This window comes from Scyliorhinus canicula, chromosome 14, assembly GCF_902713615.1.
Source record: "Scyliorhinus canicula chromosome 14, sScyCan1.1, whole genome shotgun sequence".
NCBI lineage: Eukaryota > Metazoa > Chordata > Chondrichthyes > Carcharhiniformes > Scyliorhinidae > Scyliorhinus > Scyliorhinus canicula.
The window spans coordinates 154,716,857-154,729,853 of NC_052159.1; the positions used below are offsets into that span (position 1 = coordinate 154,716,857).

The 12,997-nt window shown below is 50.0% G+C and overlaps 1 protein-coding gene across 12 annotated transcripts in view; it reads right to left on the reverse strand.

Moving 5' to 3' along the window:
- Nucleotides 1-12,997, reverse strand: part of dock9b (dedicator of cytokinesis 9b) — a 356,481-nt gene that overhangs the window by 61,581 nt on the left and 281,903 nt on the right. For all 12 annotated transcript variants that reach the window (XM_038819159.1, XM_038819160.1, XM_038819165.1 and 9 more), the window contains 4 exons: nucleotides 11,511-11,627; nucleotides 10,498-10,621; nucleotides 6,463-6,596; nucleotides 1,925-2,033 (listed from right to left, as the gene is read on the reverse strand). In XM_038819159.1, coding sequence (XP_038675087.1) covers nucleotides 1,925-2,033; nucleotides 6,463-6,596; nucleotides 10,498-10,621; nucleotides 11,511-11,627 — 484 coding nt within the window. The remainder of the gene's footprint in view (nucleotides 1-1,924; nucleotides 2,034-6,462; nucleotides 6,597-10,497; nucleotides 10,622-11,510; nucleotides 11,628-12,997) is intronic.

The window sequence follows — 12,997 nt, forward strand, 5'->3', positions numbered from 1 at the left end:
CGGGTGCTCCGGTTTCCTCCCACAGTCCAAAGACGTGCAGGTTAGGTGGATTGGCCATGATAAATTGCCCTTAGAGTCCAAAATGGTTAGGAGGGGCTATTGGGTTACGGGGATAGAGTGGAAGTGAGGGCCTTGGTGGGTCGGTGCAGACTCGATTGGCCGAATGGCCTCCTTCTGCACTGTATGTTCTACGTCAAAACATTCCCTACCACCTGCTCAGAGGAAAGCAATTCAGACAGCCCTCAGAATAGGAGGCCATTCAGCCCCTCAAGCCTGTTCTTCCATTCAAATAGATTGGGGCTGATCTGCTTCTAAACTCCATCTACAGCCTTTGATCCGTAACCCTTAATACCCTAACCTAATTCAAATCTATCAATCCCAGTGCTGACATTTTCAACTGAACCCCAGCCTCAGCAGCTCTCTGAGCCCCAGACCCTTGGCGTAAAGAAGTGCTTCCTGAACCTTCACCCTGGACAAGCTGGCTTTAACCTTCTACCTCCTTGTTTCCCCACATCCCCACCAGAAGAAATAGTTTTTCTCGATCCACCATACCTGCCCTCTTAATCATTTTAACATACCTCAATTAGATCACCCCGTGGTGTTCTTTGTGTTGCTGAATTCAGGATGATTGGCGTAGTGTTCACAAAGGCCACAAATGGCTTTAAATTGAACAAAGCTATTGATTTATTAACACTACTTATTCGGATTCGACACTGACTCCTAAATAATTCACAATTGATAATAAACATACAATTCACACTCGTCTACTACTAATCCCTACGCTATTACATTAACTATGATCTGCTCTCACTCACACTATCTTTCCTTCAGTCTGTTCTCTCGCTTTACCCTCAACCTCTCCCCCACAAGGCTTAGCATCAATGTCTTATATACGTGGCCATCTAGCTCCCTCTAGTGGTTGATGCAGGCATTACATTAACCTTGTGATAATGTCACAACCCCTTAATCTTCAATACTCAATGCAATGCAAACCTAGTCGAGGCAACCTGTCCTCATAATTGAACCTTTTTAGCCCTGGGCTCATTGAGGTGAGTCACGGAACATAAGAGAAGAGTATCACACGAGGTCTCAATGGAACATCAGTCTCCCACAGCAAACAAATGAGCCATTTGGAATTAGAGAGTTTCACTTGTGACTTAGAGGGTGTTTGAATCCAACCCGCTAAAACTTGCTATATTTACACGCTAATAAAAGCAATTAGTTGGAAAGGTTTAAAGCTCTGATTGATCTGAGCTCTAATCACCTTAATGAGAAGCAAGAAAAATTTAACAGGAGCCAACATTGAAACCCGACTCCGTGGAGAATTAATGTTGGAAACTTGCTTGGGATATTAATCGCTGAACAAATAAAGCACTGGGCAACTTCTATAAGCTGGATGTTGTCACATTATCGCTTAAAACATAGTCTGCTGAACATTCACTGAGTTGACCATCGTCAAATCCGAGTTAAAGCTTATGTATGATGGCAGAGTCACCATTTCATTGAGTTTATGATTTCTTCTCTTTATTCTTTTATGGACATCATTGGCAAAGCCAGCATGCGTTTCCTGTTTTTACTCCCACTATCCAGCATCTGCAGTATATTTTGTTCTCATAAATTTAGAGTACCCAATTCACTTTTTCTAATTAAGGGGCAGTTTAGCATGGCCAATCCATCCACCCTGCACATCTTTGGGTTGTGGGGGCGAAACCCATGCAGGCACGGGGAGAATGTGCAAACTCCACACGGATAGTGACCCGGGGCCGGGATCGAACCTGGGTCCTCGGCGCCGTGGGCAACAGTGCTAACCACTGTGCCGCCGTGCATCCGCAGTATTTTGCTTTCGTGTTCTGGAGTTTAATTTTCTCATCCTGTTCCGCCTTTGCTTCCAAAGTTGTTACAATGAAGAAGGTAATAGACCTACCATCAGACATGCTTTTCAGCACGTGTAGGAAGCACATGAGGAGGCTGCGTATCTCTGTCTGTTCGAGTTTGTCACAACGCATCACAGATCCCCCGACGCAGCCATGGTTCTGGGAGAGATAGACAGTGGTGAGCGTTATACCTGAATCGGAAAACAGCAGCACAGAACAAAGCAATGCGCAAAAAAAGGCCACACCTTTTGTTTTCAGGAGGGAATGCAACTTAGTTTGAGCACAAGTGAATATTTCTACACTGGGGAGTGAAGTATTATTGAATTCATTTTTTTATAAAGTTCATACAATGATCAGAAAATGCACACAGTTTCACAAGAACCACCAAACCATGCAAGTACACAAAGCAGCTCACTATTCAATTGTCTGATAACTTAAAAGGAGGAGGTAAAGTTTGGGGGAGGAAGTGAAGAGTTTGAAAGTCTCTTGAAAGTCCATTTTCTGTCAGGGATCACACTAAACTCCACCGTAGCCCCCTCCCCTCCTTCCTTCCCCTATAGCCCGGCAAATGTTTTATTTTTCCAGTATGTGGCCAGATTTGACCTGGAAATGTATTCTTAATTGGTGGGTTAAATCTTCTGAGCTCGAATTTATGCCAATGACCTGCACCTCACAAACTCACGGCCTCATTAACAGCGCAAAACTCAACATGTGAACAGTCTCTGACCGTGGAGTTTAATCACCCTGGGTCAAGTGGGTAAGAAAAACATGGCCAGGCTGTCTTTATGTTTCAGCCGCAACCTCGATCCAGGGTGGAATTAATTGTCAGGGCTGAAATAGAATTTTAAAAGGTGTTTGGAGGTTGAAGTTTACGCTGGAGGCGCTGCTTAAGACACTCTTTGCAGCGTTCTTCCATCCGCATTCATTTGGTCAGGTCTGCAGCTCTCTGAGACAGCTCCACAGCAGCGGCTCCCCCGAAGGAACCCAGTAGAAGCGCCAGTTTGCACACTCTCTCTTCCTGTGCCCCCTCACCAACGCTGAACCTTTCCATGTGCATATCTCACGCTGACTGCCCGTTAACTGACCAGCCAGCGTGAAATCGTGTTCCCAGTCCGATCACGTCCCCTTAGCCAGGCCCACCAAGTGCGTTTGCTCGACGGGTGAACGTTTCAGGCCAGTTTCTTTCCAGATGTTCCAGGTACAGTTAATGAATTATCATCCCATCTCAAAATCATTTTGAAATGTGGTTTTGCATTGAGAATAAGTGCAGGTGGCAAGACATCTAATTATTGATATTATTATTAATTGTTGTCAACAATTATCATTGATTAAACCCCATTAGATGTGGAACAGAAAGGTGCAACACAGCCTTAATCCTCACATGGTACAGGCCTCAGTGAAGAACTTAAATGATGAAATAGATATGTACTTAAGAACCTGTAATGTAGAAATAGTACATGGGTTTGTAATTGTAATATAATTTTATTTGAATATTCCTTCTTTTAATATCCCATCCACCATTCATGTATTACCTATTGAATTTGTTTGTCTACTTTTATTCCTAAGTGACGTGATGTCTCCATGTTTTAACCGTGATTAGTTTCTCAATGGGAATTTTTCAGTGTACCTGACATTGCAATTGCTGTCCATGTGTTTCTTGAATAAAATACCATTATTACTGTTATTAGGATGTAGACGGGGGGGGTTACATTTGATCAATTATGTAAGGGAAACTAGTATTTAAGAGATGATTATATTCCTACATAACCATCTCTTGTACATGAACTGCAAGTCACACCAAGCAACAAAATAATCTTTAATGGCACGTCTATTAATAGCAACTCTAGTTTAGTCGATTCATAACCCTGTGAAATGGTAAATCCAAATGGAGCCGTTGAAGCCTGACATCTTTTAATTTCTCATTCTGAGTATTTCAAAATTGAAAGCCAGTGAGAATTCCAGGAATAGGCTTGATCCCAATTCAGGCACTGTCTGAGATCGGGGGTGGGATTCTCCCGCAATTGGCGGGGCGGTCCGTACCGGCGGCAGGAGCGGCGCTAACCACTCCAGGGTGGGGCCGCCCGGCAGTTGCAGAATCCTCCGCACGTCCGGGGGCTTGGCCGGCGCTGGAGGGATTGGCACCGCACCAACTGGTGGCGACGAGCCGCCGTGGGCTGGTGCGAGTTGGCGCCTGCGCAGGACTGCCGGCGTGTTCTGGCGCATGTGCAGGGGGTGACTTCTCCGCGCCGGCCATGGCGGAGCCTTACAGAGGCCGACGCCGAGGGAACGAGTTCCCCCAGGGCACAGGCTCGCCCGCAGATCAGTGGGCCCCGTTCGCGGGCCAAGCCACCGTGGGCCCCCCGGTGCTGGATCCCCCCCCCCCCCCCCCCCCCCCGAGGACTCCACAAGCCGCCGTCCAAGCCAGGTCCCGCCGGGATGGACCATGTCTATTTCACGCCGGCGGGACTGGCCGAAAACAAGTGGCCGCTCGGCCCACCGGGGCCCAGAGAATTGCCGGGGGGGGGGGGGGGCGCTGCCAACGGCCCCTGACCGGCGCGGCACAATCCCCGCCCGAAAACCGGCGTGGAGAATTCGGCAGCCAGTGTCAGAGCGGGATTTACGCTCCCCCGCCCCCCCCCCCCACCCGCCCCAGCGATTCTCCGTCCCGGCGGGGCGTCAGGGGAATCCCGCCCCACTTCTTTATCCCATCCCAACTGAAATGGAACAAGACTTCCAAACGTTGCCCGAGAAGATAAAAATTTCAGAGGTGAATTTGAAAATTAGGAGCCTATAATTGGCTCTCAACGCAATTAAATACAGGATGTCTTCACTAGTTTCCTCTTTCATCGATGTGGGTGTCGCTGCGTAGACCAGAATTTATTGCCCATTACTAATTGCCACTTGAGAAGGTGGTGGGTGAGCCGCCTTCTTGAACCGCTGCAGTCCACGTGGTGTAGGTACACCCACAGTGCTGTTAGGGAGGGAGTTCCAGGATTTTGACCTATCATCAGCGTAGGACGTGTCAGAGTCACAGGTCAGGATGGTGCGGAGATTGAAAGGGGCCTTCAGATGGTGCTGTTCCCATGCATTTGCTACCTTTGATCGTCTAGGTGGGAGAGGTCGGGGGTTTTGGAAGATGCTGACACAGGAGACTTGGCGAGTTGATGCAGTGCATCTTGTGGATGATACACGTGGCTGCTGCCATGCGTCAGTGGCGGAGGGAGTGAATGTTGAAGGAGGTGGAAAGGATGCCAATCAAGCGGGGCTGCTTTGTCCTGGATGGTGTTGAGCTTCTTGAGTGTTGTTGGAGCTGCTCTCATCCAGGTAATTGGAGAGTATTCCATTACACTCCTGACTTGTGCCTTGTAGATGGTGGACAGGCTTTGGGGGGTCAGCAGGTGAGTTAGTCACTGCAGAATTCCCAGCTTTTGACCTGAAATTCATCTACAGACTATATTTGGAGTTGCTAATAATGGTTTAGATCACTCATATATACAGCTAAAAATTCAGACACACAGGCAAAAGACAAATACTTCAAGCGACAAAGCAGCATGCAAGATTTTCTCCGGCAGGACTGGGACAGTTAAAATGGAAAAGTCCACGGTAACACAGTTCCTCCGAGCAGATTTTGACGTTCCCTCAGCCTCTTTGTTAGTCAGCATTGCAAAAGCAGAGTGTCTTCTAATGAGCCTTTCCCTCTGTCAGCATAAAGGAGGCAAGGACACATTTAGACTCTCAAACAGGGTTGCACAAGACAATCATAGATGGCCCAGAATTCGCTGAAAAGATTAGCGGCAAGGTTAAAGGCCCTCACCATTACTAAGGCGTAAATCTTCCCGCAACTTGTCCCGAGGGTGAGATTCCCTGCTGTTTGGGAATCGCCACAACTGAGTGGACCATTTGCTCCACTCCACCGTGAGCGTCACAGAAACGGCAGCTCGTCCCCAAACTCACCATTAATTTCAGGAAACTGCGTATTAATTACCCAAGAAACTCACTGCAGAAAGTTAGAGCTGGTACTTAAACGCTTTAGGGCCTTGTTAACAATTATTTAATTAATTGCTGACGACTGCCAATCAACCGCTCCAGCCCTGCAAGCGAACAATTAAAAGTGTGGAGTCACATTTCTTCAAATTGTGAATTAGGAGATTGTTTGAACATGCCAAATTACAAATTTAAAATAAATCTGTTTGCTTATTGTTCCCTTTTAATCCAGTTGTTCTTTCCCTCTCTTTATTTCGCTTTCTGTTCCTGATTTGACTCTAATTCACCCGATTTCATTCTCCGACATTCCTCTGTTGCTTTCTCAATCCTTAAGTCTCACTGGTTAAGGGATAAGACTGTCCGTTTCCTCATTCGGGGCTCTCACTGCATCGTCATCAGCTCACACCCCGACAAAGGGGAAAGATATTTGAGTCGAAGGGTGAGGGGGAATCTCTAAACGACGGAAGCACATCAAGTGTCGACCCATTCCTGCAAATTCCAGGCTGACAGTGAACAAAATACAACCAAATGCAGCATTACACTGCAGCATCGAGATCACAGTTAATACCTCCCGCAGCACGAAAGCTCGGAGGTGAAATTCTACCTTATCAAGGGAGTTATTCTTGTCGGAATTCCGCTCGGGTAGACTGGTGGCAGAATCAGTGCTGATGAGGGAGCCTCTGGAGTCCGCGTGCCTCACTGCGCTGATGGTTGGGGTAGAGGACCCATGAGGAGAAGCTATCAATAGATAAACATACGTAAGAGGTTATCCTGGAGAGGGAAGTTTCAAATGGCTGGCGAACAGGCATTTAAAACTCACAAGAGTACCCTGAAAACACAACAAACATTCACCATTATAAAAGCACTCGTCATTCCATTCAGCCACAGTTCTGATCAGGGGTCCACACAGGGGGGCTTGCCTGTCCTTCCACAAACTGATGATTCACTTCCAGGACGTGGCTGATTAGCAAACATCCGGAAAAAAGATTATAGGGGCATTAAAAAGAAAATCCGGTCTGGATTCGCAGTTTTGGAGGGTAAGTGCCGAAGCTGGGGTGGGAACTGTGGCATGTTTTTTTTTTAACAGCACAGAACAGGCCCTTCGGCCCTCAATGTTGTGCCGAGCCATGATCACCCTACTCAAACCCACGTATCCACCCTATACCTGTAACCCAACAACCCCCCCTTAACCTTACTTTTTTATTAGGACACTACGGGCAATTTAGCATGGCCAATCCACCTAACCCGCACATCTTTGGACTGTGGGAGGAAACCGGAGCACCCGGAGGAAACCCACGCACACAGGGGGAGGACGTGCAGACTCCACACAGACAGCGACCCAAGCCGGAATTGAACCTGGGACCCTGGAGCTGTGAAGCATTTATGCTAACCACCATGCTACCCTGCTGTTACGACAGAGAAATTGGTGCAGAACCCTCACCAATCCTGCGACCAGTGAGGGGCAAGCCGTCGCGACGAGTAAAAGTCCCGGCTCTCACGACAAAAACGGCTGGAGAGTGGCCGGGCCCGTGGTCGTGCATGCGCACGGCGACGACCTGCAGTGGTCGTGCCATAAAATCCAACCTCCCAAATACCAACCCCCCGCCCCTAGCCACTCCCCACCAGTTCCCCCCCCCCCCCAGCCCTCGCAGAAACCCCCGCCCCCTGCTACCAGCAGCACGGCCCCCGGCCCACTGTGGCAGTGCTGGAAGCAGTCCGCAGCCACCACGCCGAGTTCCCAGCCGCTGAGGCCACAAGTGGACCGCGTCGTTGGGAACTCTCAACCGCGGCGGTGAATCGCGAAGGCCTGGAGAATAGAGGGTCAGGCCCGCTAATGATACGCTCATACACCATGCTGCGAGCGACGCACTTCATCCATTTATGGGGTGCCGGAGGATCCCGATTTGGCGGCAAACCGGCGCCTACCCCGATTTTGGCATCGGAGGCGATTCTCCGCCCAATCGCATTTCCTCCATCAGCCGATGGCGAATCCCGCCCATAGTCTTTTTGCCAATTCTCTTTCAACTTTCTCATTTGACCCCCAAGATGCCCTCCCCACCCCCACATTCGCCGTGTCACCAACACTGCCCTTTTCCAGCTCTGAAAGTCGGCCCCATCTCTGCCTCAGGCTACCTGCTCCCGAAACCCTCACTCGCCCCTGCATCACCTCCAGACCCAACTGTTTCAGCACAGTCCTCTCAGCCAAGCACCCTCCTTCAACTGGGCTGATTCCTGGGCCAAAGGGGCTTGTCTAACGAGGAGAGGTCGAGCAGGTGGGGGTCGAGATCCTTTGGCGTTGAGAAGTGTGAAAGGTGATCTTATTGAAACATCGAAGATTCCGAGGGGGATTGACACGGTGGATGCTGAGAGGATGTTTCCCCTCTTGGGGGAATCTGAAACAGGGGGCACAGTTTAAAGGTAAGGGGCGGTATTATCCGCCCCGCCAGCCGGCCAATGGGGGTTCCCATTGTGCCCAGCCCCACGCCGTCGGGAAATCCCCGGGCGTGGGGGCGCTGCCAGCGGAGCGGAGAATCCCGCCCAAGGGATATCCCGAGATGAGGAGGAATTTTCTTCTCTCAGAAGATCGCTGGTTTTTGGAATTCCCTTCCTCAAAGAGCAGTGGAGGCTGGGTCATGGAATACATTCAAGACGGAGTTAAACGGATTTTTGACCGGCGAGGGAAAGCAGATTTGAGGCCACACACAGATCAGCCATCAAATGGCAGAGCAGGCTCGAGGGGCTGAATGGCCTCCTCCTGCTCCTAGTTCGTTGTTTTGGAGAAAGGAAAAAAGGGAAAGGAGAGAGGGAAGAGCTGGGAAAGTGAAAGCTGGTTCAGCCTCTTTTGACATCTCGGTGCATCCCAAAGCCCTTTACAGCCAATGGAGTACTTTGGGAGTTCAGGCATTGTTACGGTGCAGGATAATGGCAGCTAATTTGTGATAATGACCCACATACTTCACATTTTTAATTAAAACGTGGGCTGAGGGATAAATATTGACCGCAGGACACCAGGGAAGAATAGTGGCTATCTGATCTTTTACATCCCACCTGTCATGGCAGAGTTTAATGTCTATTCTGAAAGACAGCACCTGTGACAGTGCAGCACTCCCTCAGTACTGACCCTCTGACACTGACCCTCTGACAGTGCAGCACTCCCTCAGTACTGACCCTCTGACAGTGCAGCACTCCCTCAGTACTGACCCTCTGACAGTGCGGCACTCCCTCAGTACTGACCCTCTGACAGTGCGGCACTCCCTCAGTACTGACCCTCTGACAGTGCGGCACTCCCTCAGTACTGACCCTCTGACAGTGCAGCACTCCCTCAGTACTGACCCTCTGACAGTGCAGCACTCCCTCAGTATTGACCCTCTGACAGTGCGGCACTCCTTCAGTACTGACCCTCTGACAGTGCGGCACTCCCTCAGTACTGACCCTCTGACAGTGCAGCACTCCCTCAGTACTGACCCTCTGACAGTGCGGCACTCCCTCAGTACTGTCCCTCTGACAGTGCAGCACTCCCTCAGTACTGACCCTCTGACAATGCAGCACTCCCTCAGTACTGACCCTCTGACAGTGCGGCACTCCCTCAGTACTGACCCTCTGACAGTGCAGCACTCCCTCAGTACTGACCCTCTGACAGTGCGGCACTCCCTCAGTACTGTCCCTCTGACAGTGCAGCATTCCCTCAGTACTGACCCTCTGACAATGCGGCACTCCCTCAGTACTGACCCTCTGACAGTGCAGCACTCCCTCAGTACTGACCCTCTGACAGTGCGGCACTCCCTCAGTACTGACCCTCTGACAGTGCGGCACTCCCTCAGTACTGACCCTCTGACAGTGCAGCACTCCCTCAGTACTGACCCTCTGACAGTGCGGCACTCCCTCAGTACTGACCCTCTGACAGTGTGGCACTCCCTCAGTACTGACCCTCTGACAGTGCGGCACTCCCTCAGTACTGACCCTCTGACAGTGAGGCACTCCCTCAGTACTGACCCTCTGACAGTGCGGCACTCCCTCAGTACTGACCCTCTGACAGTGCGGCACTCCCTCAGTACTGACCCTCTGACAGTGCAGCACTCCCTCAGTACTGACCCTCTGACAGTGCAGCACTCCCTCAGTACTGACCCTCTGACAGTGCAGCACTCCCTCAGTACTGACCCTCTGACAGTGCGGCACTCCCTCAGTACTGACCCTCTGACAGTGCGGCACTCCCTCAGTACTGACCCTCTGACAGTGCAGCACTCCCTCAGTACTGACCCTCTGACAGTGCAGCACTCCCTCAGTACTGACCCTCTGACAGTGCAGCACTCCCTCAGTACTGACCCTCTGACAGTGCAGCACTCCCTCAGTACTGACCCTCTGACAGTGCAGCACTCTCTCAGTACTGTCCTGGGGAGTGTCAGTGTAGCCGGTGTGTTCAACTCGATGGACTGGGGCTTGAACACACAACCTTCTGATTTGGGTGTCTGTGTTGCCAACTGAGCTACATGACGACCAGCAGCAATGTTATGAGGCACATCACGTATATGCAGACGGCGAAAGTTAACCTGCCGAGTACAGACTTATTGTGAATTCTTATCCAAGGAAAGACAGTTCGGTAAAACCGAAAAGCAGAGGGTGACTTGGTTTCCATTCTCACCTGTGCCAGATATAACACCAAATACATCTTTGTGGATACTGTTATCGAGGGTATTCCCTAGTTTCTGCGGTGTCAGCATTGTGTTTCCAGTTTGTAAGCTGAACGATGAATCCTCTTTCCCACTCTGGGTGAAAACACAAAGTTATTTATTGATATTTCTGCGTCGCACCCTCCCTGCCTTATAACCTACCTCCTGCAAACGAAAGGAATATTATTCACGTCTTGTGCCTTTTTTGAATTACCCAGGAGCCTATCGCTGTATTCCCCATGACAACACCTCAGCCATTGGCCCTTTTCCCCTTTGATGTAAATTGTTCTGATTGTTTGAAATTTGGTATTCTTGTGTTTGTCCTGATGTGTGTGAGATGAAAAGCTTCGGTGGTACGTCGCTCTCTCCCTCTTCAGCTGTTTTCAAATCCCCAATCCCAATTCCCAAGCTGCCCCGTTGGTACAACATTAAAACCAACTGAAATATGTTCAAACTAACAATGGGATTGCCATCCCTAAATCTCTCCCGTCTCTCTTGTCAACATCCTGGGTTGGGGGGTGGGGGGGTTACTGTTGACCAGAAACGGAACTGGAACAGCCGTATAAATACTGTGGCTACCAGGGCAGGTCAGAGGCTGGGAATCCTGCGGAGAGTAACTCACCTCCTGACCCTCACAAAGCCTGCCCACCACCGATGCGCAGTGGCAGGGGTGTGTACTAGTTTTGTCGGAAAAACACTCGCTATTGATCTTCTTCTAAGTCCAAAGTGAATAAGCTCGCACTTGCCCGTGTTACATTTCGTCTGTCACAGGTCTGTCCGCTCAATGAACGGGCACTGATTTTACCCCGTGTTTGAAAATGTTCAAACCATAAGACATTCAACCGCTACACCAATGAGTTGGTCATCTGCAACATCGACAACGTAACGCTCGCTGAAGCCCAAAAAAATGGACAGACGAGGAACAGCGCAGAACGCAAACGATCGCCTGGTTTCGACAGCGACTGTGTTGGACAAAGGTACTCACATTGCTGGCCTGGTTCATCGGGAACGGGGAGCAGTCCTTCACGTTGATGCGTTGCACGTTTTCAAGCAGGAGGCCAAATAGAGGTAAGTACAACGTGGCAATCCTGGCCTGTTGACTCTGGAAAGGAGAGAATCAGAATCACGATGAGAAGCCAACAATGACTGCACTCACACCGGTACGCTGACCTCCCATTCAGTGCAATCATGAAGTACTTACATTTCTATAGTGCCTTTCACAATCTCGGGACGCCTCAATGTGCTTTACAGCCAGTGAAATGCTTTGGAAGCAGAGTCACTGTTGTAATGCAGGGAGACGTGGCAAGCCCGGGTCGTGGTGGGACAGCCAGGAAAGTGGAGTTAAGTCACAATTAGATCAGCCGTGATCTTACTGAACATGGAGCTCAAGGGGCCAAATGGCCGACTCCTATTTCTTATCTTATTTGATAGCCGGGAGAGTGGGACTAATTGAATAGCTACTTCAAAGAGCTAGCCCAGGCACACTGGGCCGAATGGCCTCCTTCTGCGCTCTGTAGGTTTGATCTTTGATTCAGAATTTATCCAAGGTGCTCTCCATTCTGATTCACCACTCGAAGGAGCATTGTGTTGATTTACCTTTTCATTCATTCACAGGGTGCAGGTACTAGACCGCATGTATTACCCACCCTAAGAAACTGAACATGCAAACAATAAGAATCACCTTTGGTAATGTCACAAGTAGGCCGACATTAACACTGCAATGAAGTTACTGTGAAAAGCCCCCTAGTCGCCACATTCCGGCGCCTGTTCGGGTGCAGAGAGAGGGAGAATTCAGAATGTCCAAATCACTTAACACCACGTCTTTCTTGCGTGAGGAAACCGGAGCACCCGGAGGAAACCCACGCAGACACGGGGGGAACGTGCAGACTCCGCACAGACAGTGACCCAAGCCGGGAATCGAACCTGGGACCCTGGAGCTGTGAAGCAACAGTGCTAACCACTGTGCTACCGTGCCGCCCTTTGCTGGGGACGAGAAGGATCAGTGCTGCAATGAGAACTGATATAAGCACCGGTGATCAAGATGTGGCATCAGTCTGGGTAGAAATAAGAAAGAGCAAAGGAAAGAAGTCCCGGGTGGGAGCGATCTATAGGTCCCCAAACCGTAGCTCTGCAGTGGGGCACTGTATTAGCAAGAAATACTGGGAGCTTGGAAGAAAGGTATGAGGACCGATTTGGCCCTAGCAGAGTGGGTTGGAAGGCTAGGTTCCGGTGCACCTGTGTCAAACTGGACTCTGTTCCTCACAGGCATCTGCAAAATCTTTGGGTGTGTGGTCGGGAGGGACTGTGAGGCTCCAAGCCACTTGATTGTACCTCCCACCAATGAGGAAGTTGACTTGTGGCTGTACTTCTGAAACCACTGCAATACCACATTCCTCCACCAGGTGGTGAGACTGAGCCATGAAACGATACCCGATTCCGGAAATGGGAAATTAAACACCGAGCAGCTGATAT